We start from the raw sequence: 26956 nt of genomic DNA on the forward strand, positions 1-26956 counted from the left end.
CCTGTCTATTCAAGTTTCAGTTATACTAGCTGAGGCAGAAATAATCCAGAAACTGGCCTTAAAATGAAAATGGAATGAAAATGGAAAATACTTCATGTAGAAATCACAGCACTCATCTTGTTCTTTAACATGAAGCCTTCAAATAGATACGTAAATTCATAGATGTTAAGGTTGCAAATGACTAACAGTCGTTATAGAGTGTAGAGTGATATATAGAGTTTTGCATCACAGAAATTGAATTATGTAAAAAAAAAATCCTGTTTCATATCTTATGACTGTGATTGAACTAAAGCATATACTTCATAAAAATATCCAGCTTTGATAAAGAGTTTCCAGTGTTTGAGAATTTGCCACCAATCCGCCTGCACAGAAGTTGATGAAGGTGAATAGATCACATTTGCCGTGTATTTCTGGTGAGAGCTTGAATTTATCAAATTAACTACATATTGCTTCATATCAGTCTCAGTATACCTGAGTATATCCCACTAGGGCTAGTCCTCATATGTCAAAATACGACTATTAAAAAATAAGATCATAGTTAAAGGAATGCTTGCAACTTGTTTAAATAGTTGCATGTGTTGAAAAAAACCCCAACGATAAACAACCTCCACCCCAAACACTGTTCAGTGCTGTTACCAAAATCTTACAAAAGCCAGAGATCCAACACATAATATATGGAACTGATTGTTCTGGGATTCTTGTTTATTTAAGACTTAGTGTTTCTAGAACTTAGATAAACCAGTAAATGTAATCAGCAGAATAAGGTGATTTTTTTTTTTTTTTACTTCTCATTCAAAAATTATATTTTATAATAAAAATAGCCCTAAATTTAAAATAAAATAAGGAATTAGGAGAGTAAGTATTCTGAAATTGCTTTATGCAATATTGCCTGGCTTCATGTCAAGTGAAACACATTGTTCAACCTAAACTGAATGTGGGTTGGTTTTGGACAATTGATACAAGGACTTTAATTTTTTGGTTGAATGAACACTTTTACTCACAGAGAAACATTTTGGTTTCATTTTGTGGACAATGTTTTGCCTTTTCCAATCAAACAAATATTTCTTTCAACAATTGTTCAGCAAATGAACCAAACCCACTTTCTTTACCTGCTTGCACTACGGTACCATGAGTGCTTCTCTCCACTCAGTGAAAAACACCTGCCCACGTCAATGCACTAATTTGTTCAATAACCGTATTTAATTTGGGGCCTAATATGATCTCTTTACAGGATGATGAAAAGAGTTAGAGTAGATTAAGTAGAGAAGAGGTGAAAAGCTCTGCTGAGAGTTCTGCAGAGGGAAATTATTGTTTGTATGACAACAAAACCAAGCCTGGTGCTCAATCAATTTTCTTATTTCTAGCCTTAGTTGAAAAGACAGGCAAATGAGCTCTGTTTTCCCCAAACCTAATGATTATCCTAACCTGATTGTTGATATGGATATAGTGCATCACTTATAATAACTGGAGGCTGCTGGCCCCTTTGATACTGATAGCTAAGTATGCATTATTTGACTTTGTTGATCTGGACCCTTATCTGACCCTTATCCCATATTTAGGCTTTCTCATCTTAGCTACTCTAAGTCCAAGGTTATTTTTACTGCTTTCGTTTGTATCCATACTTAACACCTTTTCTGGGTAAGCACAAGCCAAACTTAAATCCTAATATATATTTCTGAACCTGCCTTAGTCCCTTTTGTTTCCCTCTTGTGTCTTTCACCTATAGCTGTAATCTTTATCCAAGATATTCTATTTTATTAATGTGTAAAGCAATATTTATTATCTGAAACATCATGGACAAGGAGGTAAAATTATGTTAAGAACACTAAATTTGGCCTAAGTGTAGTCCTAACCTTACCTTATCAGATCCTAGAGAAGCCATTGCCCTTGATTTCAGGTCAACGCTCCTTTGGTCATTTTGTCATATTAAGAGTGGGAATAAAAGTGGTTCCTCAGTTCAAGGTTTGTGTACAGATGGGCTGATGTTTATGTTTCAGGCACAGAGCTAAGGCAGTATCTCAAAAGATTGTGGGACCAGATACATACAACAGGATTGCTGCTTAATAATTTGCAACATAGGCTTTCTGAAATATGTAGGGTTTAAGCTTGCTGTATTTGAGTCTTAGGACTTCACTGGAAAACCATTGTGTGTTCTCACAGCTGAAAAAGATTGAAAAGCAGTGATTTAAATAGAAGGTGAATAAGTTTGGAGCTTCTAGTCACTTGTGAAAATAAAAGCCTGAAGAGCACCAAGTATGCTGCTTAAATTTACATATGTGCCTGTTCTAAAATGTGAAGAATGGGAAGAGTAAGGACTGCTTTTCAGGCATATTCAGCATGAATTAGTGTGAAAAGTGATGTATCGCTATTCAGGTGTATCCAGTTTATTTGTAGTACTGGAGCAATCTTAATAAGATTGAGTGGTTTTAATGTATTAATTTAAATAGATGTCTATTAAATGTGGCTTCTTGGGAAAGACAGCAATAGGACAGACCTTCAGTCACTGCTGTAATGAGAGAATAGTCTCAAACTGAGCAAGAAAAGAAAACCTAAGCAATCACTGTTTTGATGTATTGTTAAAATCTTTCTTGCTTGCTCTGGAGATGATTGAGGAGGCTCTACAACCTTTCTAAAAAGTAAGTCATAAAGCAGCTGGCTCTACTATCCCGTGAAATGCCTTCTTGGCTGATTCTTCTAACCCCAGTTTGCTCAGGCTTTGCAAGAGCAAGGTTTTTCAAGTTTTCCTTGGTGGTCACAGAGTCAGGTGCAGCAGTTGACTTCTTTTGGCTCAGACATTTTAGAGAGGGGCTGAGTTGTAAGCTTTTATGTTGAATATACAGTACTGGGTTGTGAGTGACCGGGTTTCTGCCTCTCACCTTTACCTTTCTACATTGTACTGCTGCTTGTTTGCACTGGTATTTGTCCTGTAACATGCTTGTGGGTAGTGCAGCTGTGGAGGTAGCATGAGGTGATCCTGTTGTGGTTTGCTGTGAAGCAGGAGGGAGCATGTGCATCTCACCACAAAGGTCGGTGGGTTTATGTTTTGTTGTCTGTTGGGTTTGACCAGTGAATAGTGAAGAGAATATGTAGAAATAGTTGCTAAAGAGCGTTTTCCCCAACAATTACTAAATGTAACTGTTAGAACTGTATCTTTAATACTTGGTCAAAATCATTTTATACAGAACTAAAGAGACAAAATTGTGTAAGTATATAGTATGTACATACACAATTTACAATTAAATGCAAATGCTGTGAAGATATTTTTGATACCTTTCAACTTTTATTTGACAAGGTCTACCAGGGAATAGCTCTTTAGGGTATTTGTTAATGTCCTGTATCATCATCAAATCCTTTCTACTCAGAAACTGTTCTGGACAGAGCCATCTTTTTCCACTCACTGCATCAAAATGGAGAATATTACTTCCTCTAATATTTTCTCCCTTAAATGTGATTTTTTTTTTTTTTAATTCCCTCTCAGAAACATTCACTCTTACAGTTTTGTTTAGGTAGTTTCTTTAACCTCCCTCCGTCAGTATTCATCAAGAAATATTTATGTTCATTTTCCTTTCACTATGTTGTTTACAACCAGAACAGTAAGGGCTCTTGAAAAGTTGGTTTGACCCTTTTCTTTCAGCCCTCTAAGCTGAGCATAATTGCCCGCAGTTCTGCCCCCGCTCTGTCCCCTGTTGCGTCTGTGTGTCCCCATCCCAACCTCTTTCCTTGTTTTCAACACCTGTAGAATGTGCAGAAAAGGATAAAGAAAACATTTTAACTCACACAACCTATATACAAGTGAAATAAGGAACCAGGAAGCCATTGCATCTGTATAAAAAGAAAGATATCCTGTACAAATAATTACATGTGACAGAGAATTTTCTGGATTTACTGATGTATGAAAATATACATGGACTTTTCCCTCTGTGGGTTGTGCAAAATGACACATTTTGTACCTTATTAGATGCCTACACGTGATGATGGAATCACCATATTTTTTGTAGACACATATTGCTAGCAAAATATAATTTTATCAACGTTAAATGCATGGTTCAGTGATTATGACTCTTATATACACCCCCCCATGTATACAGTTTATATATCATGTCCCATTTTGCTAACATAAGATTTCATTATGCTTACAAGAGACATCTTGTGTTACTTTTCCATACTTTAAAAAGCATGACTACATCTTATATCGTTATTTTAATCTATGTAGTTCAGTAGTACTGGAGTATCTTCCTCCACATACCTTTACTTCTTGACAAGGTTTTGATACATGTTCATTTACAGCTGTCAAAGCTGTAGTCTCTATATGTTGTTATACCCATACCTTCCTCATTCTTTGAAGGTTATTGTGCAGTTGCTGTGTGTGTTATGTCGAGATATTCAGGTGCTCTGTGTGATGAGTCTGTGGAGCACAGACTGATGGGTAAGGCTGTAAGAGAGAAAAAGCAGTATTTTCCCCAGCACCTCATGTAAGTAAATCAGTGGTCTGGCCTAAGTGTATACAGGGATTTTCTCCAAATTCTCTTATTTGCTTTGGACAGTGAAAGCTTGAGTGATAGGTTGTCACTTCTCTGGTGCTTGACTCAAGCTTGTAGAAGAGCAGCCCAGAGTATCAGGGAATGAGCTGACTGGATTTTGAAAACACGTGCATAGTAATGTTGTCAAAATATTTTTTCTGGGCTATATGGTAATTCTGGCACCTACTGGTACCTGCTTTTCATAACCATTAGCACAGTCTCAGCATTTAGGCCTTTCTCTCCTCCGATGTGACCTGATTTTACAGCTCTGTAATCCCACATATAACACAGTTTCACAGACAAATTTAGCCTCTATTTTGTTTATTATGCTTGTATTGATGACATCTAATGCATTGTAAACCTCATAATGATTTGCCAGCAGCAAAGGAAAACTATTGAATTGTGTTCTTAATAACATCAAGAAATGCAGTGACTAAAAATAGCATGTATTTTTAATAAAATTTTGAGTAAATTGTTGTAACAGATCAGCATTTACAAATATATTTACCTGCTTTATATCCTTCCTGCTGTCATGCTTCACAATATATGCTAATAATTAGTTTAGCATAGGAACAGAAAACCAGAAGGATATAGGAAGGCTTATGGGAAGGAAAGACATTGAAGCTTTCTAGTAAAGTTCTTCAGTATGATGTGGTCTTGTGATTTGTCACTTAAATACTGAATTACCAGCTTGATTAATAGTTTTGTGATACTACGTCGAGTCTGACTTTTCACATAGACAGAAATTAACTTTCATTTCTTAAAACTGAATCCTCTCTGCAGCAGTAAACACAGGAAAGAGGAGTAAAGCTCATAATACAACTAGTTCAATTAGATGGAATTGTCCTATCTCTTTGAATAGTATAAAAATGCGTCAAAACTTAGGATGGAATTTTCTAATAAGTAGGTGTGCATCATAAAATAATGGCATGAGACTTGCATCTGTCATTTAAAGAGTCAGTGACTCTGAAGGCTGTTTTCTCAAAAATGTCTAGCTACAGTGTATTTTTTTAATAAAGATAGATCAACATATGTTCACAGCTAAGTAAACATGCAATGCTACACTGGGACAGGGTTTCTAGGGGCTATTGCAACTTTGAATTGATTTAGTAATATTGAACTTTCTGCAAGATAAATCAAGGGAAGCAAATCTTGAGATAACCTGAAAAAAGCATTGCTGGTGGCTTGGAGAAATAAATTTCTATGAAGCTGAAGAAAACCCCGTCATTGTAGCTAAAGGTAGAGCCATGAATAATAAAAAAATAAAAAATGTGCAAATATTTTGTGATACTCCAGGGAGCTGCCAAATTATTAGGTGAAGTCAATAAGAAATGGAAAGAATGCTTTTGTGTAAACTCTGTCAAGAGTGTTTTGGGTTAAAAAACTTCTGCTGGATAATGCTAAGTTTTCTGCTATGAATTAATTACCCAGTTATGTTACTTCTGCTGTAATTAGTTCCACATTAGTGGAACTGTGAACCTCAATAAATCAAAAAGGTGAGAATTCTGCTTCATTCCACTCTGCTTTTCAGCTTCCTTCAGTTCAAATTTCTAGGATAAGAAAAGGCTTCTAATTGATTTTTCCTTCACCTGCAAAATTCTCAACACATCACTCGGATGAACATCTGTTTTGTTTTCTCTCTGTAGATAACACAAAGAAATGTCTAATCCTGATCAGCAATTCCTTCAGCTTCTCTGATGCTGGCTCTGATTTTTTTCTACAGCTTACTTCAGTGGAGTGTGCAGGAAGAGCTCTGTCAGGACTCAGCGTGCTGTTAGTTGTTACCTGTTGATTTTACTCAAACTCTCTTACCTTGGTGTGATTTGCAAAAATTTTTGAGAAGGCAACATATCGCATAATATTATTCATAAGTTTTTCTTCCCTCTGCAACAACACTATCTATAGTACTTACTCTTATTTACTTCTCTCTTTTATATTACCTGGTCTAATTATCTCCTCAGCTTGATGATGTGGGAACTGCAAGCTAAAGAAGCTTTCCTTACCACTTAAAATTGAATGTATAGTCAAAAGCTTTTTGTGAATCATGGCAGTAGCCTTATTGTGAATGACAGCAATAGCCTTTTCCAGTTTCCAATATTTTGGTTTAATTACATCTACTTTTATTAAATGCATCATGCTTTACTATCTCTAAATGTAGAAGTCATAAATCTCACACATTCTCCTGTTTGTATATTCTGTGGTGTAAATAGATCTAGAAATGCTGCAGTGTTACTGCAAGGTGCATCAATTCTACCACCTAGTAACTATCATAACTAATTAAAAAAGACACAAACAATTTAGATGTGTCCTACTAGAGGAGCAGGGGAGGACATAAGGCTTCTTTATAAGGTAATGAAAGATAAGAATTTTTATTATAACTGTATTAATTTCTAGTATTATATGGTTATATAAGAAGTTTCTGAAATGCTCACAGAAACTTCACTGGGTCATTGTTGAGGTAAATAATCTTTACAGCTGCCTGAATATGGACCATGCAACCCCATTTGTGTAGCTTCTCTCTGGAAGGTTGTTTGGTATTAATTCATGGAAATGTCTTTAATACTAACAATGAGATAAATGTGACTGTCTAAATAAATGGTGCTCATTATGGAGACAGATTTATCTTTGTAAACTATGTTTGGGAGAGATGCATAATTGTCAAATGACCTGCTGGACCATGTATATTGATGGGATTATGCAGATATGACTCTGCTTGTTGCTGAAAGGTTCATGGGGCTCTCATGAGACTACAGTATAAAGAAAACCATTGATGTACCAGCAGAAAAAAAAATCAAAGAATATTCCAATAACAATCACAACAAGGAACAGCAGCTACCATAAGCAGAGTAACTAAAGAGAGCAATTGTAAACCTTGTTACTGAACAGAGAGACTGAAGGAAGAGTGAAAATAATAGTTTCTAGGGAATATAGGCATATTGATGTGAGGAAGTAGCTCCTGCCAGGATTTGTTACCAATTAGTTTTCCCTATGCTGTATGGGAGAACCCTTTTGCTCTGCTTGATTATTCAGCACTGTGACATTGCTCTTCCCAAGTTTCCTCAGAAAGGGCTTAGAAGAACAAACTCTTTCTAGAATATCTGTGTATACAGTAAATTAAACAAGCTGTCAGCTCTTGGTCTGATTTGAGAGATGTTGCTAAATAAATTCTTTTTACTCAGGTTTTCATCTCCAATTAGGGACTAAAAAACGGAAAAGATAATAAGCAGCTATTCTGACCATATACATGAGAAATATTGTACATCAATGGCAGCAAATAAAAAGTTTTGTGTCCTCTCTAAGTCTGCTGTATCTTACATGCCAGATACCATCATAAAGCCAAGTAAGCACATTCAAAGCATATTATCATTTAATCAGCTTTTCAAAATTCTCGGTCATCTGGCCATCTTATTGATTTTATCATCTTTGATGTGAATAATTCAAGCACGCATACCTCAGAGTTGTCCCCTGAAAATGTTCTAGTAGTTCAAAGAATATAAATACTACAGAATCAATTAGATTGGAGAAGACCTCAGAGACTGAGCCCAATCTTTGACTGAACACCACCTGGTCAACTGGTCCATTGTACTAAGTGTCATGTCCAGTCTTTTTTAAACACCTCCAGGGACAGCGACTCCAGCACCTCCCTGGGCAGTCCTTTCCAATGTTTAATCACCCTTTCTGAGATGAAATTCCTCCTAATGTCCAAAATGAACCTCCCCTACCACAGCTTGAAACTATAAAAGGAGATGTGAGAGAATTAATTTTTTAAATCAGGAAAAACATTTCCCATAGGATTTTTAGGCATTCAGAGATTGTTAGGACAGGTATAAACAGCAAAGGGAATGCTTAGCATCCAAGAAATCCAGAATTTAAACAAAAGTAAAGTCATGGAAAATATCTGGACAAAAACAAATGTCAGAAGGATAAAAAAATTTCCATGAAATTGTTAATTGGAAAGTGCTAAAATAGTACATTTTTAAAATAAAAAGGCGAAGAAAGAGTAATCATTGTGAAACAACACTGTGTGAGAGACTGTTATTTATGTGAAATAAAAAAGTATTCCAGCAATCACTTCTCTGATTTTTATTGGTGGTACCTGAGAGATGCTTTCTCTGAAGGTTAGCAGACTGCAGCTGTGTATTAAAAGCACCTTTCACCATTCCTCACATGAAAGCTACGTGAAATTGTCAAGTAACATTTTATAAAATATTTACAATGCAGTTCACTTGAAAGCAGGGCACTAAAAGACTGACAGTAATCAAGAAGGTGCAGTGAAAGCATATGTGAATGCTGAAATTCAGACGATCTGAACTGTGCTTTCCAGAAATTGTGTGTTCCTGCACTTTTCTTCCCAAAGAACCCCCTTTGAAGCTGGATCAGTACTCTGGCTTCAGGCTGAGGTACAAGACACTGTTTGAGGATGGTTGGGGATGCTGTTGTTGGCTTCAACATCACAAGCGATGAAAGATGTCTACTTAAATGGCCATCAATATTTGTGTACATCTCATTCTTAATCTTTGCCTTTGATAGTGTGCAAAACTGATCTGCAGCAAGAACATGAAACTGTTCTGTATTCCTCTTGAGGGATGTGAAATACTCTGAACTCCAGGAGATTGAAATGAGATGGAAACATTTCTGCAAGTTTCTGTGGGTTTAGGCCACTAATCATATGTGGTGTCATGACTCAGACAAGAGGATACTTTTCCTTTGTCATAAATAAGAGAGATGCTTTTTCTCTGCTGTATTTGCTCTCTCCCTGATGCATATTCTGCTTTCTTTGGTATGTCAAAAATATTATAATATAATGCAGGAGAGTAGGATATTCATTCACCTGCGATGTGGAAATCCTGTTAATTTTAGAAGGTACACTTAATAAAATTGCATCATTGGCAGAGACTTTTCCATGATATTATACTGTGTTTATTAGAGAAAATCTCTTTGCAGTAGGTTCAAAGCCAGAAACTGATTTCCAAAGGAGCCGAGTGCCTAGGTTGCTTAGATATTTTGAATATCCCACTAGGTCTCTGTTTGCAGCTTTTTGGCACCTAAATACTCTTGAAAATCTGATTTAAGACTTATAACAGTAACACAGAGGAATAATAACTTGTTATTCATGCCAGAAGGATTTTACTGGCACTGAGCATATTGATGTTACACGGGGGAAAATTATATTTACATGTTTTAGAGCACTGAATTAATTATAACATAAAATAAAACTTTGTTTAACATATGTAAAGAATCTGCTCTCAAATGCATTATTCCTTGTGGGGCTTGAGATAAAGTGTTTCACCAAGACTAGGAAAGCTCTAAACAGGGAAGTGACCAGTATTCAGTAGTTGATAAGAAGTCTGGAAAAAAGACGTGGAACAACCAAAACAGATTGCTCAGCCTTAATGCTAGATCCATCACTATTAATTTTTTTCTTCCTTGCTGCTATTTTTTTGCTTAAGCCTCTTAAAGTCTGCTTGTCCATTTTCCAGTTCCTATGAAAATATCTCATATAATTTCAAAATAACCTTGAAATGATTTATTTTGACAATTTTAATGTTATGAATTTGAAAGAGGAATAGATATATTGGCTTCTGGGTTATCCTTAGGCAAGGGAAGAAATGAATGGAGTCTAATCTATATACTGCACTGTGTATATATTTTCTTCATGCCCTCAGGAAGACCCCAGAACTGAAAGCTCTATATTAATTTTTGATGGTTAGTTTCTATTTTGATGAAACATGTTTCTTTATATCTGCAATAATACAGTTGAAGCAGTAAGAGCATAGGGCTTGGAAAATGTCAGTAATACTTTTACAATTTAATTTTAAACTCATGGCCATAATTGCAGGAAACAGGTTTTGACTCATTTTCCTGAAACTCAGGTTCTATATCCATCTGTGATAAAATGACTGAAAATAAAATTGATAGACTGACTTAGGCAGGGATTTTTCCACCTTGCTTCCTGGACATGAGCAATGAGAATTGTAAGATATAACATTTCTGACGTGTTCTGAAGGACTGATAAAATCCAAATTCTCTGCTGCACTAAAAATAAAAATCAATCTTGACATGGGAAGGGGGATATTTACCACTGAAGTAGATTTGTGCTGAAATAGATGCACATGCTGTAAACCTGGTTGTTTGTGCTCACCTTGCTCTAACAGAAATTCGGGGACATACCTAACTGGATCCAACACAACGTTGGCAACAAACTTTAGTGTAGTTCTGTGGTGAGCAATACCCCATAATCTAGGCCAGGATGGTACATAGCCTCCATCATCTCCTCTGTAGCTGTTTTTAGGTCACTGGGTGCTTAAAAGCAAAAAGGTAGTTATGTTTCGCTTCTGTAACTGCCACAGATAGCAGTGCATTGCAGGGTAAAAGTAGAGAGCAATATTGGCAATGTGTGGTAAAGGTACATTTAAACACATCTCTAATGATTTTTCTTTTGTTGCTTTAATAACAAAACAGAAAAGGACTTGGTTTATTATAAATTTAATTTCAAAAGCTATTTTTCCTTTGCTCTCATAAAATAAGATTCCTTTTTAATCCAGTTAATTACACAGAAGTAGCTAGTGTGTGGGCTATTCTACAACATATTTGTGTACTGTTATTTGGTTGTATTCTAAAATATAGTTCCTGGCTAAAAATAGGCAAATTTTTTTTCCTAGTAAATGGAATGTAATTTAGTGAATTAATGTGCTCTGTGATATGGAGAAGGGAGATTTGGAAAAGATTTGAAAGTAGAAATTGATGGAACTGGACCATTAAAACAGCTGAAGACCTGGTTGATGTTTTCAGATAATTTTACTATTATCAATATTATTTGGATAAAGTCTTTATAGGCAATGGCTGCTTAAAGGAATGAAAGCATTTTTTGCACCTGTCTGGAGTATTTCTGTGCAAGAAGTCCCAGCTGGTAGAGATCAAGTGATGTTTCTGCTTGTGTAGCACCTGTTTTTGATTTCAGAAGGAAAACAAGACAATTACTTCAATGGGTGGTGACATTAAATACAGCTGCTGCCTGGCAGAAAGCATGTTATCTCCATTTAACTCAAGTGAAAGCACTTCTACCTTTGCATCATGGATAAAATCAAAGCTTCAGGTGTAATCTCCCACAGGAAGAGACAGAAGGGGTTATATTCCCCAAAACTTTCCTGCAGTTATGAAATAAAATTTACTAAGTTTGTAATTTTTATTATGCAGAGGAAGATGGGGATAACCAGAAGGATGTTTTTGACAGAGCTGGCAAGAAGAAAAGGTTTCAGAGTAGAAAATGAGCTAAGGTAGGAAAATGTGTGTTTTGAAATAACAATGCAGTCATACACGTGACTGTAATTGAAGTATTTGCCTATGTATTTGGTGGATATACTTTGCTCTTCCCACTATAAAGATGCTTTAGGATTTCAATGGCTGTTCCTAGTGTGTGGTTCATTTCTGTTGTCTTCTGAGCAGAGAGCAGGGAGAGCACAAACCTTAGCAAAATTTCTGATTTTTTACTTTTAAAATCTGTAGTTCTAATTTCTCTTAAGTCTGTCAATTTTAATGCTTCTACATATGAACCACATCTTAAGCTCATGTAAATCAGCCGTTGTTTATGTCCCCCTTGAAGTCAGGTTAAAATTAATCTAAACTTCATGGTCAATTTCTAAAACAAAAAAAACCCCTAAATATACAGGAATGGAAAATGTGATGGGTTGAGGTGGGTATTTCTTTATGTCATTGACTGATATTATAGTATTTAATCTTTTTGTAGTACCCTGATGTGAGTCTCAATGTTACTGGCTTACACTGTGGTACAATTTGGAAGAGCACTGGAGAAAAAAAGTTTAGGAGTAAAATATGACAGATGGAGCATTTTAGAGTAAAAATATACTCCACCTGCAGATTTGTCTGGTGGTGTTTCAATAATCCAACTCATTCTGAAGGAAGCCTTCATCCAAACAGAGCTTTACATGAGTGCTAGTTATATCATTATACAGTTTTCCAAAAGCTACATTACTGTGTAGCTGAAGGAAAACCAAATATTGATCATGTAACTGTATCAAGATAGTATACAACTGGATGCTCCCTATTAAAGCTCATTTCCACTGATTTTTTCAATCTCATCAACTTTGAAAGCCTGAGAAAGAAGGGAGGATAAAATAATTTGTAAAGCAAGATTCAAGTAGGTATTGAACAGAAGCAGGCAATTAGCATCTGATACAAAACTAATTGGATTCTTGGGGAAAAAAAATAAAGTGTGCTGTTCTGAATCCCACATTAACAATCTGTTGAGGACTGAACAGAGGCTTTACCTGGACTGCTTTGACACACAGATATTTATTGTCAATATTTCAGACTTCTGTAAGTTGCATGAGCAGGTGTTATATTTAATGTCATCTTAGCTGCTACTGGATAAAACAGAACTATTTAACTGTTGGTTTTTGGTTTTGAAAATGCCAGAGGAAATGTTAAATTTGTTATGTTCTGTGCCAAGAAAAAAGCACAGCTGTACAGGTACCAGAGGAAACTGGTGCACAGAAGCTAAACTGCTACTGTGAGGATAGTGATGGCAAAGTTCCCAGATCTGCAGCTTGCTACAAATACATTACATATGAATATTTTATATGAAGTGAAATAAACCACAGGAAGCAGAAGTTCTATGTCTCTAACTGTTTTTTGTGTGTTTTTTTTTACTCAAGTAAAGATGTGACAGTTTAATTAAAGTAGGACTTAGCAGGGTTAAATAATAATAAACCAAGCAGTATTTAATGGAGATTCACTTTATTTACATTTGGAATCTTTTAGAATAAAGTAAATTGGGATTTATTCTTTTTCAATGAACTCTACTCTTCACGTTCCACTATGTGGAGAGAAAAAAGCTGTGCTATATCATGACAATTTTCATGTTTCTGAAGTATAGTATGTTCAGTACCTTTCTTATATTTCCAAAAAATAGTATGTCTATTACATTAAAGAGTTATTTGATAACAATTTTCTGTGGAGTGATTTCAGTACTTTTCATTTTGCTTTCATGACTTGATGAATTCAGTGATTATTTGCTTGAACAAGGGTCACAGTTTTTTTTTTTTTTTTTATTATTGGTCTTCTGGAAAGTACTTTGCTTTGAAAGGTTGTGCAGCCTGCCTTTAACAGCACACATAATTTTTGAAGTCTTGCTAACCAGCTGTCTCTACCAGTGGTGCCCTGTCTGCTTGGACGGGTTGATGGCTTAACTTCTCCAGGTGTTACAGAGGGGTTGCAAAGCAATCTGTCAGCTCTGTTTGAAATTTACTGTATATGCACGAGGCTGTCACCAACATGGGCTAGCAGGAGGTCACAGAGGCTTGCAAATGGAGGTGGCTGCCATCAAAATAACTTATGTTACAATTATAACTTTACTTCTATAAAAATAGTGTCAAATAGTGACACTATCTGTCTGTGCTTTTCCCCCAAGAAGTTTAGGAATCTGTTGAATGATAGGAGTTAATGTTGACATATACTTCAGAGATACTGAGGTCCTACAAATTCCTTGAAAATAAAGAATTTTCTACATTATCTCTGCTGGCTTTCTGTGTGACAGCACCCTCATGGGATGTGTGGGGAGAGGGAACATTCAGAATCATTCAAAACTTCCTGTCAAGTTAGTAGTTTTCTAAAATTGCTGAGAAATATCAGTAGGCCAGATAAAAGATTACAGGTCATGCCAAGTATGTATGTAATCTTTTTCTGAAATATAACTTTGTCCCTGTCCATTATTTTCCTGTGACAGGTACAGAAGTGTGTCTTTTTAATCATGTGATCCTTTCCAGTGTTATTCTAGTACACCAACCCATATTTACTTCAATAACCTTTGTGCTACCATACTTTTAGGCAATGTACACCATATAGTCTATTGAACAACAACTGAAGTTGCAAATTTTATATTTACTAAACTATCAGTTTTGTAAGAGGCTTGGCAGCAAGGAAGTGGTGTTTAGATGGAGCATGTTATTCATAAGATTTAATTAATGAACATTTGACAGTGCCATATGTAAAGAGCTTCATGTAAGTACAGAAAACTTAAATATTCAAAAATATATTACTAGCTTTAAAGCTTTAAATAATTATCATTAACAAACTTAATATTGCAAAGCTTTCACTCATTAATGAGAAATGTTGGGAAGGGGCTGTCAGGTATCATCAAGCGGCCTTTTCATTATGGTACTGCTTGTGCAAGCTAAATATTTTCAGAGTTGCAAAGAATGTGTATTAGGGTAGTGCCTTATGGAAGGTAAATGATGCTGAAAGAAAGAAAATGTTGCACTTACAGGAGCTGTCAGACTATAGTCTTTCCTCAAAACAGAGTCAGTGACTGGAATAGATTTATGGTGATATGAAAACATAACTGCTTCCCACATCCTAACATACAATATATACTGCAATTTTCAGGAAGTAGATGGTAAGTAAATATGGAAATAACAGCTCTGTATCTGTGTACCATTGGATTCAGGAAAAAAAAGAAATATTTTTGTGTGCTTCCTGACAGTGACTCTGTCACTCATATTGTGGCTGAGAACAACTCTTACTTGGAGGTGCTGGACTGGCTGAAAGGACAGGCTGTGGGTGACAGCTCCAGGTTTGAACTACTGGATATCTCCTGGTTTACAGCCTGCATGGAAGCAGGAAGACCAGTTGATTCAGAAATGAAGTATCGTCTCATGGTAAGAGAGATCCTGCAGTGTGAATACAGTAACATTCAAAATGAGCTGCTGCAAATTTCTTTTTTAATTTAACCTAAACCATATATACTTGTGATATAATTTCTGAATTTTTTTGAATTTGAACTTTTTTCCCCCTGAAGTTTACATGAGCAATTCACACGGTTTTAAGGGATTGAAAACATCTTCCATACCTTCTCTATCAGTGTCTGGTAATGTGAAGTTACTATGTCAGCATGTGTTACAAACTGGTAATACACAATCACAGAGTGGTTTGGGCTGAAAGATCATCTAACTCCCACTGTCTTGCCATGGGCAGGGTCATCTTCCACTAGACCAGGTTGCTTAAAGTCCCACCCAACCTGGCCTTGAACACTTCCAGGGATGGGGCATACACAACTTCTCTGGAGAACTGTCTCGCCACTGTCATGTAAAGAATTCCTTCTTTAAATCTAATTCAAATCTCTCCTCTGTCAGTTTAAAGCCATTACCCCTTGTCCTGTCACTACATGCCCTTGTCAAAATTCTCTGTCCAGCTCTCTTGTAACACCTTTTAGGTACTGGAAGGCTGCTGTTCAGTCTTTCCAGAGCCTGAAGAGGCTGAACAACCCCAACTTTATCAGCCGGTAAAAGTTATCATAAAACATGCACCATTCTTGTATTAAAAAAAAAAAAAAAAGAGTGCTACTAAAGGCAAAATATCCATCAATGAGTCTCTTGCTGCGGTTTTGGTACTTGTGGTATTTGTTCAAATACTTCAATATCATGGTAGATATCCCACTGAGAGAAGTGTATTGTAATGGGCTTTTGATGGAATACTTTGCCTCCTCAAAACAATGCAAAAGTATTAAAACTTTTGCTGTTGTGAGGTGATCAGCTAACAGCTGGGTCCTTGAAGGACCTGTGAAATGAAGGCTGCTGTAGTCTGTGGACATGCATTTACAAACTTGGCACCATCAAATAAAATTGTGCTAAGAGAAAGGAAGTTTTATTATATTGATGATTTGATGAATGGTGTTTGACCTTGGAGCAACGGATGATGAAGTTTTCCTCTGATCTATATCTGACAAAATCATCTCTAATTTCTTGGACTGGAGCATAGTGAGAAACAGTGGTATTCAATACCCCCAGTACAAACAGTAAATGATGAGGGTTTGGTAGGGATGCCTGGGCATGCTGCATGGTGACAGCACACCATGCATGGTGACAGCACATGCCACTGGGCCAGGGAATAGGCTGTGTGTGGCAGCAGGATGAACCTGTGCCCCTGTTCTGCAAGCACTTGAGCTTCACAGTGATGGACTTGCCGTGGTGAAGAAATTAATTCACGTGGCAAGAGAGCTACAAGATTGGTCTAAAACTCTGTGAAGTAAAATGAGGGATTCCTGCTGATTTCTGAGGGTCTGGATTAGGCTCTTTGTGAACGGTGACCCCACTGCAAAGTGGTAACTGCAAATGCTGGAACCGTGGCAGGATCTGCAGCGTGTGCTTCCTGTGAGGCAGAGAATGCCTGAATATTCAACAGCAATATTGCACTGTTGACTGCTTCTTCATCCTGATGTTTAGATTAGGAAGGATGATTCCTAAATGCCACCCTTCCCCAAGAAAAACTGTAGCTCCTGATTATCTTTTTCAGTCATCTTTCATTTTTATTGCCAGAAATTATTTTCCAGGTTTTTACATAAAAGAATTACTGTTTAATAACGCTGTGGGTTGGAGTGTGTGTGTGGGGGGCGTGAATACACCAGATGCAGCTGTCGCTCTCAGACTCAGCATGATTCCATGACAGAATATGTGTTTATATTTGAAATCCTTCCAATGAAATATTTTTGCAGTGTATTTCTAATATTTTCAGTGAATGTGCTGTAGGGAGAATAGACCAAAGAAATTAATATAAAAAGAAAAAAAAAAGGAATCCTTGTAACTACTGCATTATGTTATCTCACAGGCCATAAAAATATAAATTCAGGGAATGCAAAGAACTTCTCTAAACAAGAAATAAATCAGAAACATGAGCGAAATCCTGTGAACTTTGCTGAGAGTTTCACATCAGCATTAAAAATAAATTGAATTACTTTTTATATACATTCTTAATTTCAGCACTGCATGAAGATCTCTAAATTCAGATACCTCAGGAAATGTCTTTTCATAAATTTTTTTTCTTTTCAAAGCAAGAAATGTCTTTGTCTTTCTCCAAAACTCCTCCATATTTTTTTTGTTTGTTTGTTTGTTTTAGTCAATGAGAAGTTCGCTGCCTTAGTTTTCTTTTTATATAAAAGTCCTTTTGGAGTACTGAAGCATAAACTTCCGCAAAAGGTACCAGAACTGTCAGGAGATGATTATTATACTTTGAGACTGGCTCTGTAAGTAAGAGCTTCTGTTTTTATTGCAACATAAAAATTTCATGCTAATAAATGTAGAGTACAATACAGAAGCCAGTGACAGCTATACCGTTAACTTTAAAGCTTATAGTTAAGACCAATCTTAATTATATATTTGCTTTAAAGTAACAAACATTTTTGTAAAGCAAACAAGGAAAAAAACCAGAGAGGATTATGGAAGTGCAGCAAATTTAAAAATAATTTTATTGTTGCAGTGTCACCATGCTAATTTTTTTTTCTTCCTTGAGAAACAAGGAAGGTGTGAACTAAAGGTTAATTTTCTTTTTAAGTACTAGACTGAACTCATACATAATGCAATTTAATTGGAGTTTCACTGAAGACAAATTTGGTCCATTATGTCAGACTTGTAAAATGTGAAATGAAAGTGAATTAACAAACCTTGAACTCGGGCTACATCATGAAGGTTTTGAGGTAAAAGGAATGGATTGCAGTGGGGGGATGTTTTGGGTGAAATCTCATCCATATGTAGTTAGCAGTAAAATTCCCATTAATATCAATAGCAGTAAGATTTCATCTTTCAGATCTTAAGGAAGCCTATTTGGAAGGTCATTCTTCATTCAGGACATTTGTTTTAATGCATTACTGGAAAGAAATGCCCTTCTCCATGCAAAACAAGGGGAATAAAGTCAGAGTTACAGACCATTAGCTAACATACTAATTACAATTGTCATTAAAGTACATCTTTCTGTGGTTGCGAATGATCCGAGAGATACTCTGATGTTAATGATTTATAGAGTATAAAAGACTGGTTGACCAGATCTAAGATGGTCTGAATTATTATTGATTCATTTGGTAACAGTTGACTTTTATATTTAATAGCCATCATTTAATTTAATAGTTTTTGGAAATGCAGTAGCTGAACATCCGCTTTAAAGGGAATTCAAAATATTTCTCTGGCAAATGTACGTCTTTGTCCAGAGGCACCTTTACCACCACAAGCAGATGGGTCTTCTTGACAATAGCAGGACATGGACATTGAGATGTACGCAAGGGCATCCCCACGTGCTAGAAAGTACAGCTGTTTCCTGGGTAATGGAAAAGAAAGAGGCAAAGGGGAAGCTTTCAGAGGGACAGAAAGAAAGGAAGAGAACCATAACGGGCTTGGCACATTCAGCAGCCCTAAGAACTGTGCTGTGACTCCATCTTTTCTGCCTTTTCCTCAGTTAGGACCCAAAAGTTTGTAGTTATTTAGTTTGTTTGTGTTTTTAGTTGGTTTTTTGTTTGTTGTTTTTCTTTTGTTGTTTCGGTTGAGTTTGGTTTTTTTGTTTGGTTTGGTTTTTTTGTTTTGGTTTTTTTCTCCTAGAAAGCAAAAGAGACTTACTTCTTTGAACAAAGGATTTTCCTCCACATTAGGAAAAGGAAGTGCCATCTTTTGATCCCTTGCCTTATCGTGTGTCAGGCAACCCATATTTAACATTTTCTGAGGCCTTTCACTCTGTTTTCTTCTGAAAGAGAGAGACTGCAACTAATGGAAGAGATTCTTCATACTGTCAGTCAGAGTTCCCCAGAAAATAAAACGAAACTTATAAACTGGCTGCCACCTCTTCGTAAAATGCTGGGTATCAGTGGACTTTATTATTTGATTAATGCTGTCTGGACTTTACAAAGCTGCTGGCTGGTTGTATCTGTGCACCTTATTCACTGCTGCTTCATTTTCTCTCTGTTATTTCCCTGTGTCATTATACTTCTTTGTGTGTTAAAAAAAATAATTTGACAAAGGGCAAAGTAGTCCTCCACAAGATTAATTCTGTAATGAAGCCTCTCTGCTGTACAAACTGATGTTAGTGGTACGGACTGATTTTTCTGCTTATGCCATGTGTAAAATGTCACTGTGAAGGAGTAGCAAGTGACATTCACCGTTACTGCAGCCTGGATATGGGGTACAAACTTGGACTAGCTCTAGTGATTAAGTAGCCCACATTTGGAAATTTTTCAGTGGTTGCCCCTGTGCAGTGTACCATAATTTCATTTTCATGTAGTAATCTGAAAAAAAAAAAAAGAAGGAATTTTAATGCTTATATTTTTCTCATCGCTGTAGTTGTTTCTTCTCAGTACTAGAAATTGTTTTTGATGTAGTGAGTTTCCAGGATTCCCCACACTGTTCTACGCTGTAACTGCTATTGATGGAACTTAGGTTTGTCCCATAATCTGTACAAACAATTTTTTCCCATCTGGTTTTCCCACCAATAAGCAATATAAATCCTGCTCATGTTCTACTGCTGATAGATCATCTCTATAGTTCTCATACAGGCATCATAATATTCCCTAAAAGTCAGACTGCAGTACTTACTGTTTGATAGATGTTTTTGCTGTTTTCTCTCCAAAGTTTCTTCTGTTGTTATATATAATCAAGTCCCTCTAGTTAAACACAAAACTCTTACTGATTAAAAAAAATGCTCAAATAACTTTTCCAAGGCAGGAGGAGGATGTTTATGCTCAGTCTATCACCCTCTTAAATGCATAAATTTTCTGCATTAATTTTGCTTTCATCCACAATGTCAGGTAATGCTGCATGTAGGGCTCTGTGCTTTGTGTGTCTGTGTCCTAATGAAGACAACAGCTTGTTATATATTCTATTCAGTAACATTCTGTTTGTTCACTGTCTTTGCAGCTGACACTATATTTTCAAGCAGTATATTAGCACTCATCAATCATAGTTTATGTGATTTAAAATCAATTGAAAAATATAATTCATGAACGCGTGCAAAAGCGGATGAGTTGTGTTGTTGATTCTGACTGAAACCCATTTTGGTTATTCCCAAGAGTGGTCTTACACCTAAAATGGCTTTCTTCCTTTCATTGTATATTACAAAAACTACCATATAATTCGCTGCTCCTTCAGTTGTGCAATGCATTTTGTGTGTGTGTGAATGCTGATATTTAACTACTCTGTATCAAATACAAAGGCAATTTAGCATGAAATTATGTGGAGGGGGGGTGTGGTTGTGAAGGCACATGTTTATAGGTTTGCTAGCCTTTTGTCTGTGTCTTTGAATACAGGGGAGAAAGGGCTCATCATGCCATTGTTGGGGCAAAAATTTCTTCTATGTGTCTTTGTGATTTTTTTTTTATTGTTGTTGTTGAACCTTTTCCCTGTGGCTTTGGATAATGCCCAAAGTTTTCAGACAAAATCACAAATAGCAAAAAATATACAGAAATGCTGAGGACACTGTGTTTCTGAAGTATTTCAGATTTGGTACATTTAATGAAAGCAAAGGAATTGGGTATATAAAGCAGCAGAAAAATCAGTGCAAAATTGTCTTTTTCCTGGTCCTCACTGGTCAGGACACTCACACATTGAGGACTCATGCTCAGGACTCTTTTGCCAGTGGGAATGTGTCTCTGTATCCTGTCTTTCAGGAGAATTCCCTTTCCATCCTCCAGAGGTGGATTGCCTGGTGATTAGGTAATGCCCATTAGAGATTTGGCATCTGGCTCCTTTTCCTTGATTCAGTGAACATCTGAAAATGATGTCTGAATTGGATCAGCATGTATGGGAATTGACTGAGTGAAAAACCACATTGCAAAGTGAACACTGTCTGTTGAATGAGAAAAGGATGGACGTTACTCTTCTGTAGCTGTTTGTAAATGTTTCCTTCACTCTAAAATGACCACAGAATAGAACATTTATCATAGCGAATTAAATCCAAATAAAAAAGTTTTCTATCGTTTTACCTGCAAGAGGGGAGAAAACCCTATTTTCAAGTCATACAACCATTTTTCCTCCACCACTGAATTTAGCTCCAAATTGAAAAAGTCAGTTATTTGAGAATTTATCTTTTTTTAATTTTTTTCTCTTTGATCTAATATTCCTAATCTTATATTGAATAACCTAATGTTTTCTAGGAAAATTTTCTGTTCTTTTGAGCTTATCTGCTCCTAAAGCTTTGTAGTTTTTCAATCCTACTGCAATAGTAGGAGTAGTAGAGACATGCACCATTTAGATGGACCGTTTTTTTAAATGGCAGTGTGATTGAGAACTCTCTGTAAGAACTTACTGCAGAAAATCAAAAATCCTAATAACCACCAGATAAACTGGTACTGTCAGTGCAGGCAATGTGAAATCAAATGTTTTTCCTAGGAGGATAGTAAGACCATTACTATTCTCTTGCCTTCTCTTTAAAAGTACATATTTTGGGCCCATGAAATGTATTTTTTGTATTTTTAAGCTATTTGACAGGTGTGTCACCAATCCTTCTTTTTTTTTTTTTTCTTTTTAGGAGCAATGTCAATCTCCTTTGAATACGCCTGAATCAGAAGTGCCATCATGTATTACAAGAAAAGTATCTCAGTATTCATGCCAGAGGAAGACAACTTTAAATAACTACAACAAGAAATTCACGGTAATATTAATTCCATCCATGAAATAAAAACTAGTATAAGTAAAATAATTAATATAGTACTTGCATCAGTATTTTCTATGATGCCCTCAGCAAATTTGTTAGTAAATAAGGCAGCACAATAACAATTAAAAAAAGTTATAAATCTGCCATTCTTAAATTAAAATTGAGTGCAAGCTTAATTGCATCCTCTATTGCTGAAAGCTTAACACAGTGGATCTTTAAATACACTAATAGCTTGTAAACACATGAATTTTTAAAATAAATGATAGAACAATAATCTGAAAATGTCTTTTAGCCTTTCATCACAGTCGTATTTGACAAGTTAAAAGTAATGATAAGCAAAAGCTTGGTTTAGGTCAGTCCAGTGTACTTCACAATTTCTATGCTGTCTTCCAGTTTGCTCAGGTGTTTGCTTCAAAGTATGATTCTAAATTTTAGATTTTCAGTTCTGTAGTTATGAAAACAGATTGCATATTAATTACTTTAACATGACAAACCTCCCCCCTTGAATTGTCTAGTTAAATAAAAATCTTGGAGACTGCCTTATATCCTGGTTAATGCTCATAACATTACACATTTCAGTGGGTACGAAGAGCCTGAGTCCTCTGGTCTAAATTCCACTTAAGTTTTATTGTGCCTAATGTCTCCTCTTGGCTGGCTCCAGGTACTCAGTGACCTCTGTGCAATAGAAAACATTTGTCAGAGTCTCTGATGTAGTGTAGTCTGAATACATCTGGAATATTTGTATGCATGTGTTTCGATTATAACATTAAATACTTCCTCATTTTTTCTAAAGCTTTATTATTTATTTTGTTATTATTTATAATTTTTATGATTCTGCCTTGTATCTGACTATAAATACACACAAATCTTTCAAGTAAATATTATTTGTAAGATCAATATGAAAAGAATAGCAATGGATACCAGTTATTTGTGAATAAAAAACATTTACAAGGTAAATACTAAAACCTCTGACAATTCAGAACTAAAGATAAACATACAAGCAACTCTAAAATTACCTGAGAATACGGAGTTAAAAATTAAACAACTTAAAATTTGCCCTGTAGCGATGCTTTGAAATAATCATCAATTATATCAATTATATAGTACTGTTTATGGTACTCAAATATGTTAAACTGTTTAATTATTTAATAAAAGTCCCTTTTTGAGCAACATGATCGAGTTTTTGAGCCTGAGGTTGGACTAGAGACCTCTTGAGGTCCCTTCCAACCCCAGTGATTCTAGCATTCCCCAAACTGCTTCTTTTGAACACCGGTTGTGCCCCACCTCCTGTTAGAAAAACAAGGTTGTGAATGTTACCATTTAACCTCTTCAAAGCAGTCATTCTTTTTCACTGTTTACAAAGATCAAATACAAGCTTCTGTAGGGGGAAAATGTCAGACCAAACATTGTATGACTGAAAGATGATGTAAAATACTAGCCTTCTTGGAGAAAAAGGAATTAAGTGTCTTAGTTCTACACTTCCTGAAAATGGTGGAATGTGGGAGTCTGGCTCTTTATTGAATTTTCTGTATTTTGTCAGACATTCTGAAGGTAAAAAAATTAAAAGTAATTAGGATGGATAATGGCAAAGTAAAATGATTGCCCTAGAACACACAAAGTTGTTGTTGATTTTTAATTATCATTAACATTTTGAGCACATGCATTTTGAGTGGTTTCTGTTATACGTGTGTTTCACAGAGGCAATCCCTAAATTACTTCTAGGTTTATCATTGCAGCAGTCTTAATGTCAGAGTACAACTTGGATTTGATAAATTAATTTAGGTGAACACATTAGAAGCAGGGCTGTTTGATGATTGGAGCACTGAGACTCCCTTCTGTTGTCCTATATATCAAACATTTCTGGGTAGAAATTAGGTTTTGTAGCAATAAAGGTGTCAGTTTTTCATCTTCGTACTTTGACAGCATGCTGAGTTCATGCTGTATTTTATTTCTAGAGGTGCAGCTTGATAATGCCTGTGAGTCTGCCTAACATCTGCATCTTGAGAGTTGTAATGGAAATCCTTAGGGCTGTTACTCTTGTCCCTCACAATCAAAGCTTGCAATGACAGCTAAAGGACTTGGGTGTTTATGGACTACCAGTGCTGGCCCATTCCCTGCAGGCCTGCCAGTTAGTCTGCCTAATGTCACAGGAGCCTGATTTTTAGATTTGCTGTTGTTTTGTTGGTCTTATATTAAACTTGTAATTCACGTTCTCAAATAAAAGTGTTCCAACAGATTTTCAGTGCAAGCACTTAGCAAATGCACTGAAGCATTGGCATAATTCACTTGTGCATGCTGTGGGCAGCCAACCATTAAATGACAGATTTTCCCTGGCTCAATACCATACATCCTGAAAATTAGGTCCAAACTATCTTGAGTTATGCGTTGATGGTAGTATTTTATTATAACAACTTTATTTCATGAACCAGGGTTGTTCCCTTTTCTTACGGATTTTCTGTTTTCTTTTGTTAGCTTGACAAAATTGCTTTCTGATCTTGACTGTAATAGAGGTACAAAGCTATTATTTGCTTATGCATTCTTGGATGAGCTCTTAGATTCTTCCTTTTGCTAGACTTTGCCCTGATATACTGTATCAAATTCCTCTCTCTAATAAGTAGTAGTTGTGTTTGAGAAAGTTACATTGAGTTTGCGTTGTTATGTTGGAACAGACACTAACAGGCAATGACATGCATACAAGGATTTGGATGGACTTATTTCTTGGAAGAGGCACTTCTGGGGACTTGATTTCTGTAGAAATTGATAATTAGTGATAATTTTAGTCTGGAGTCCTGCATATATTTCCCCATGAAAGACCACTTATTAAAACAAAATAGCAGAGATTTGGTGAGAGCTCGTGAGGAAAATGTGGTGGATTAATACTCTAGATGCAATGTCTGTGTTCAACTGTCTCATGTTTCCTTTCTGCTGTAATAGCCAGAAAATAACTTGCAGAAAGTTGCAACAAACTGGTTTTATACCATGGAAGAAGTTACAGAAGGGGTGGCAAAAGCTGTGGAGATGTCAAGATTTCGTTATTATGTTCAGTATGGGGCAAATCCTAGCCAGATTATTTTTTATGAGCTGTTGAGTGGTAAGGTTTGTTGTGTGAGGAACAGAGTAAGTATGTCAAATTGTGTGCCAAGGAGGAGACAGTGGCATTGTGTGTCAGTTCACGGAGTAGAAACCCAACTGCTTCAGACTTGGGCTTCATGCCGTCTTTGGGTCACTGTGCATCGTGTACTGTGGCCTCATGGTGTGTAGGATGAGAACCACTGCCACAGGCTTTATTGATTTGGGTGTTCCAGGGATGCACCTGAATGCATAAGCCTGACTCCACAGGTGAACTGTAGCTGTTCAGATGGGTAAAGCTGCAAAACAAAAGAGCAAATCCTTTTCAGTGGAGTCTGTACCTTAGCATGTTTCCTTTATGTTTGTCTTAAACATTAATGTTATTATGGAATATAATATTACAATATTATTCTCTGGCTCATTTGGAGCTAGCCTCCCTCTCCCACTGAAAATTTACACTTGGGGGCTGCATTGTGTTTTCTTGTGCTAAAATGAAAGGAGTCATTCTACTGTGCCTGAGAGGGGTTGCTGGATTTGAATATTAATACCAGACTGCAATAAAATTCAGAAAGACATTCTTTGTGAGGAAAATACAATTTAATTCTTACAGAAGAAACTAATTAAGTCAGAGGCAAATGGTTCTGTGATTCTGAGGCTTATTGCTAATGCTACTGAATGTTACTTTGCTTTGGCTGTTACTCACGGTAATGAGAATGTGGATGTTTAGCATGGGAAAGATGCCTGGCTTCTTTTCTACTCTGTCAGACAAAAAATATTCCTTTAAAATTTTTTTTCTTTTCTATCTACAGAAACATGTATCAGTTATGCCAGTGGCTCAAGCAATTATTATTATTCCATTTTAAAATAGACCTCAGAAGAACCTCAACTTTAGTTTTATAATGAACTTGGGAGCTGTACAGTAGAAAACCACTAACTGAATGGATACTTTTAATAACATATAGCGTCTTACTGACGTAGCTTACTTCAGTAAAAACTCTCCAGGCTGCACCTCAAAACTGCATATTTTATAAATGTATACAAAGTGTATACCTATTCAAAATTAACTGATGGTTTGGTCTTAAGAGTAAATTTCTTTTCTGATTTTTGAGGTAAGTGGGAGTGTGCTCCCTAAAATACAGAGTATAAATACAGCTGTACCTTTCAGCAACCCAAATTTTTATGTATATGTCAAGTCTATGCTGCTTTCTTGGATTTGTGTATATGTGTAATAGACATTTTGTATTTTATATTTCTTATCACACTGTTTTTCATCTAGGGCAGTTATGTGATTATCTAACTGCATTTTTGTGCTGTGTCAGCAGACCTTTTTTCACAATTGTATTGCTTTCTTTTACATTATGTGGAAAAATATGGAAACTTCTCATAAGTTCCACTCTGTTTTAAGGAATGAACCTTATATTACTGGTTAATAGGAGGAGCAGCTGAAGCTAACATAATTATTTCTGATAATGCAAGGACCCCGAGATCATGCACATTATGCTATTACATTATTCTCTCAACTTCTTTGTTTCTCCGGCTGTGTAAGATAACATGTTAAAATCTTTGCATCTGGGCAAGTATTGGGCTTTTCAGTTCAGATAAAAAAATCAGACTGAACAAAAAATGAATCATTTCATTTGGTTGGAAGTCACTTAAGTCAAGGCTACAGGTTGGCTCAAATTGTTTAATTCTTCTTGAAATAAACACCTGAAAGTATTTATTTTCTCTCTTGGTCTATCCAAAAAGTGTTCACATGGCATTTATATCTTCCCACTGAAACACAAGTAAGGATTTACACTGGGGGAAGAGAGAAGAAAATTATTTGAATGAAAGAGGCGTTCTAAAACTTTGATCGGTTTTCAATGGGCATCAAACACTGGGGACACTGATGTTATGAGAACTAGGACCCATCCTTTGGATTTGTAATTTACTAAATAAACTTCAAG

General features: G+C 36.0%; 1 protein-coding gene across 1 annotated transcript in view; it reads left to right on the top strand.

Annotated features, from left to right (window-relative positions):
* Positions 1-11594: 11594 nt before the first annotated feature.
* DNTT (DNA nucleotidylexotransferase) overlaps positions 11595-26956 on the top strand; it is an 86515-nt gene continuing 71153 nt past the window's right edge. Inside the window, exons 1-3 of the mRNA XM_027710892.2 lie at positions 11595-11797; positions 15022-15196; positions 21816-21938. Of these exons, the coding sequence (XP_027566693.1) occupies positions 11595-11797; positions 15022-15196; positions 21816-21938 (501 nt within the window). The remainder of the gene's footprint in view (positions 11798-15021; positions 15197-21815; positions 21939-26956) is intronic.

The sequence above is a fragment of the Pipra filicauda genome, unplaced genomic scaffold (genome assembly GCF_003945595.2).
Source record: "Pipra filicauda isolate LSUMZ 115617 unplaced genomic scaffold, ASM394559v2 scaffold15_size4787011_pilon, whole genome shotgun sequence".
In the NCBI taxonomy this organism is placed as follows: Eukaryota; Metazoa; Chordata; class Aves; order Passeriformes; family Pipridae; genus Pipra; species Pipra filicauda.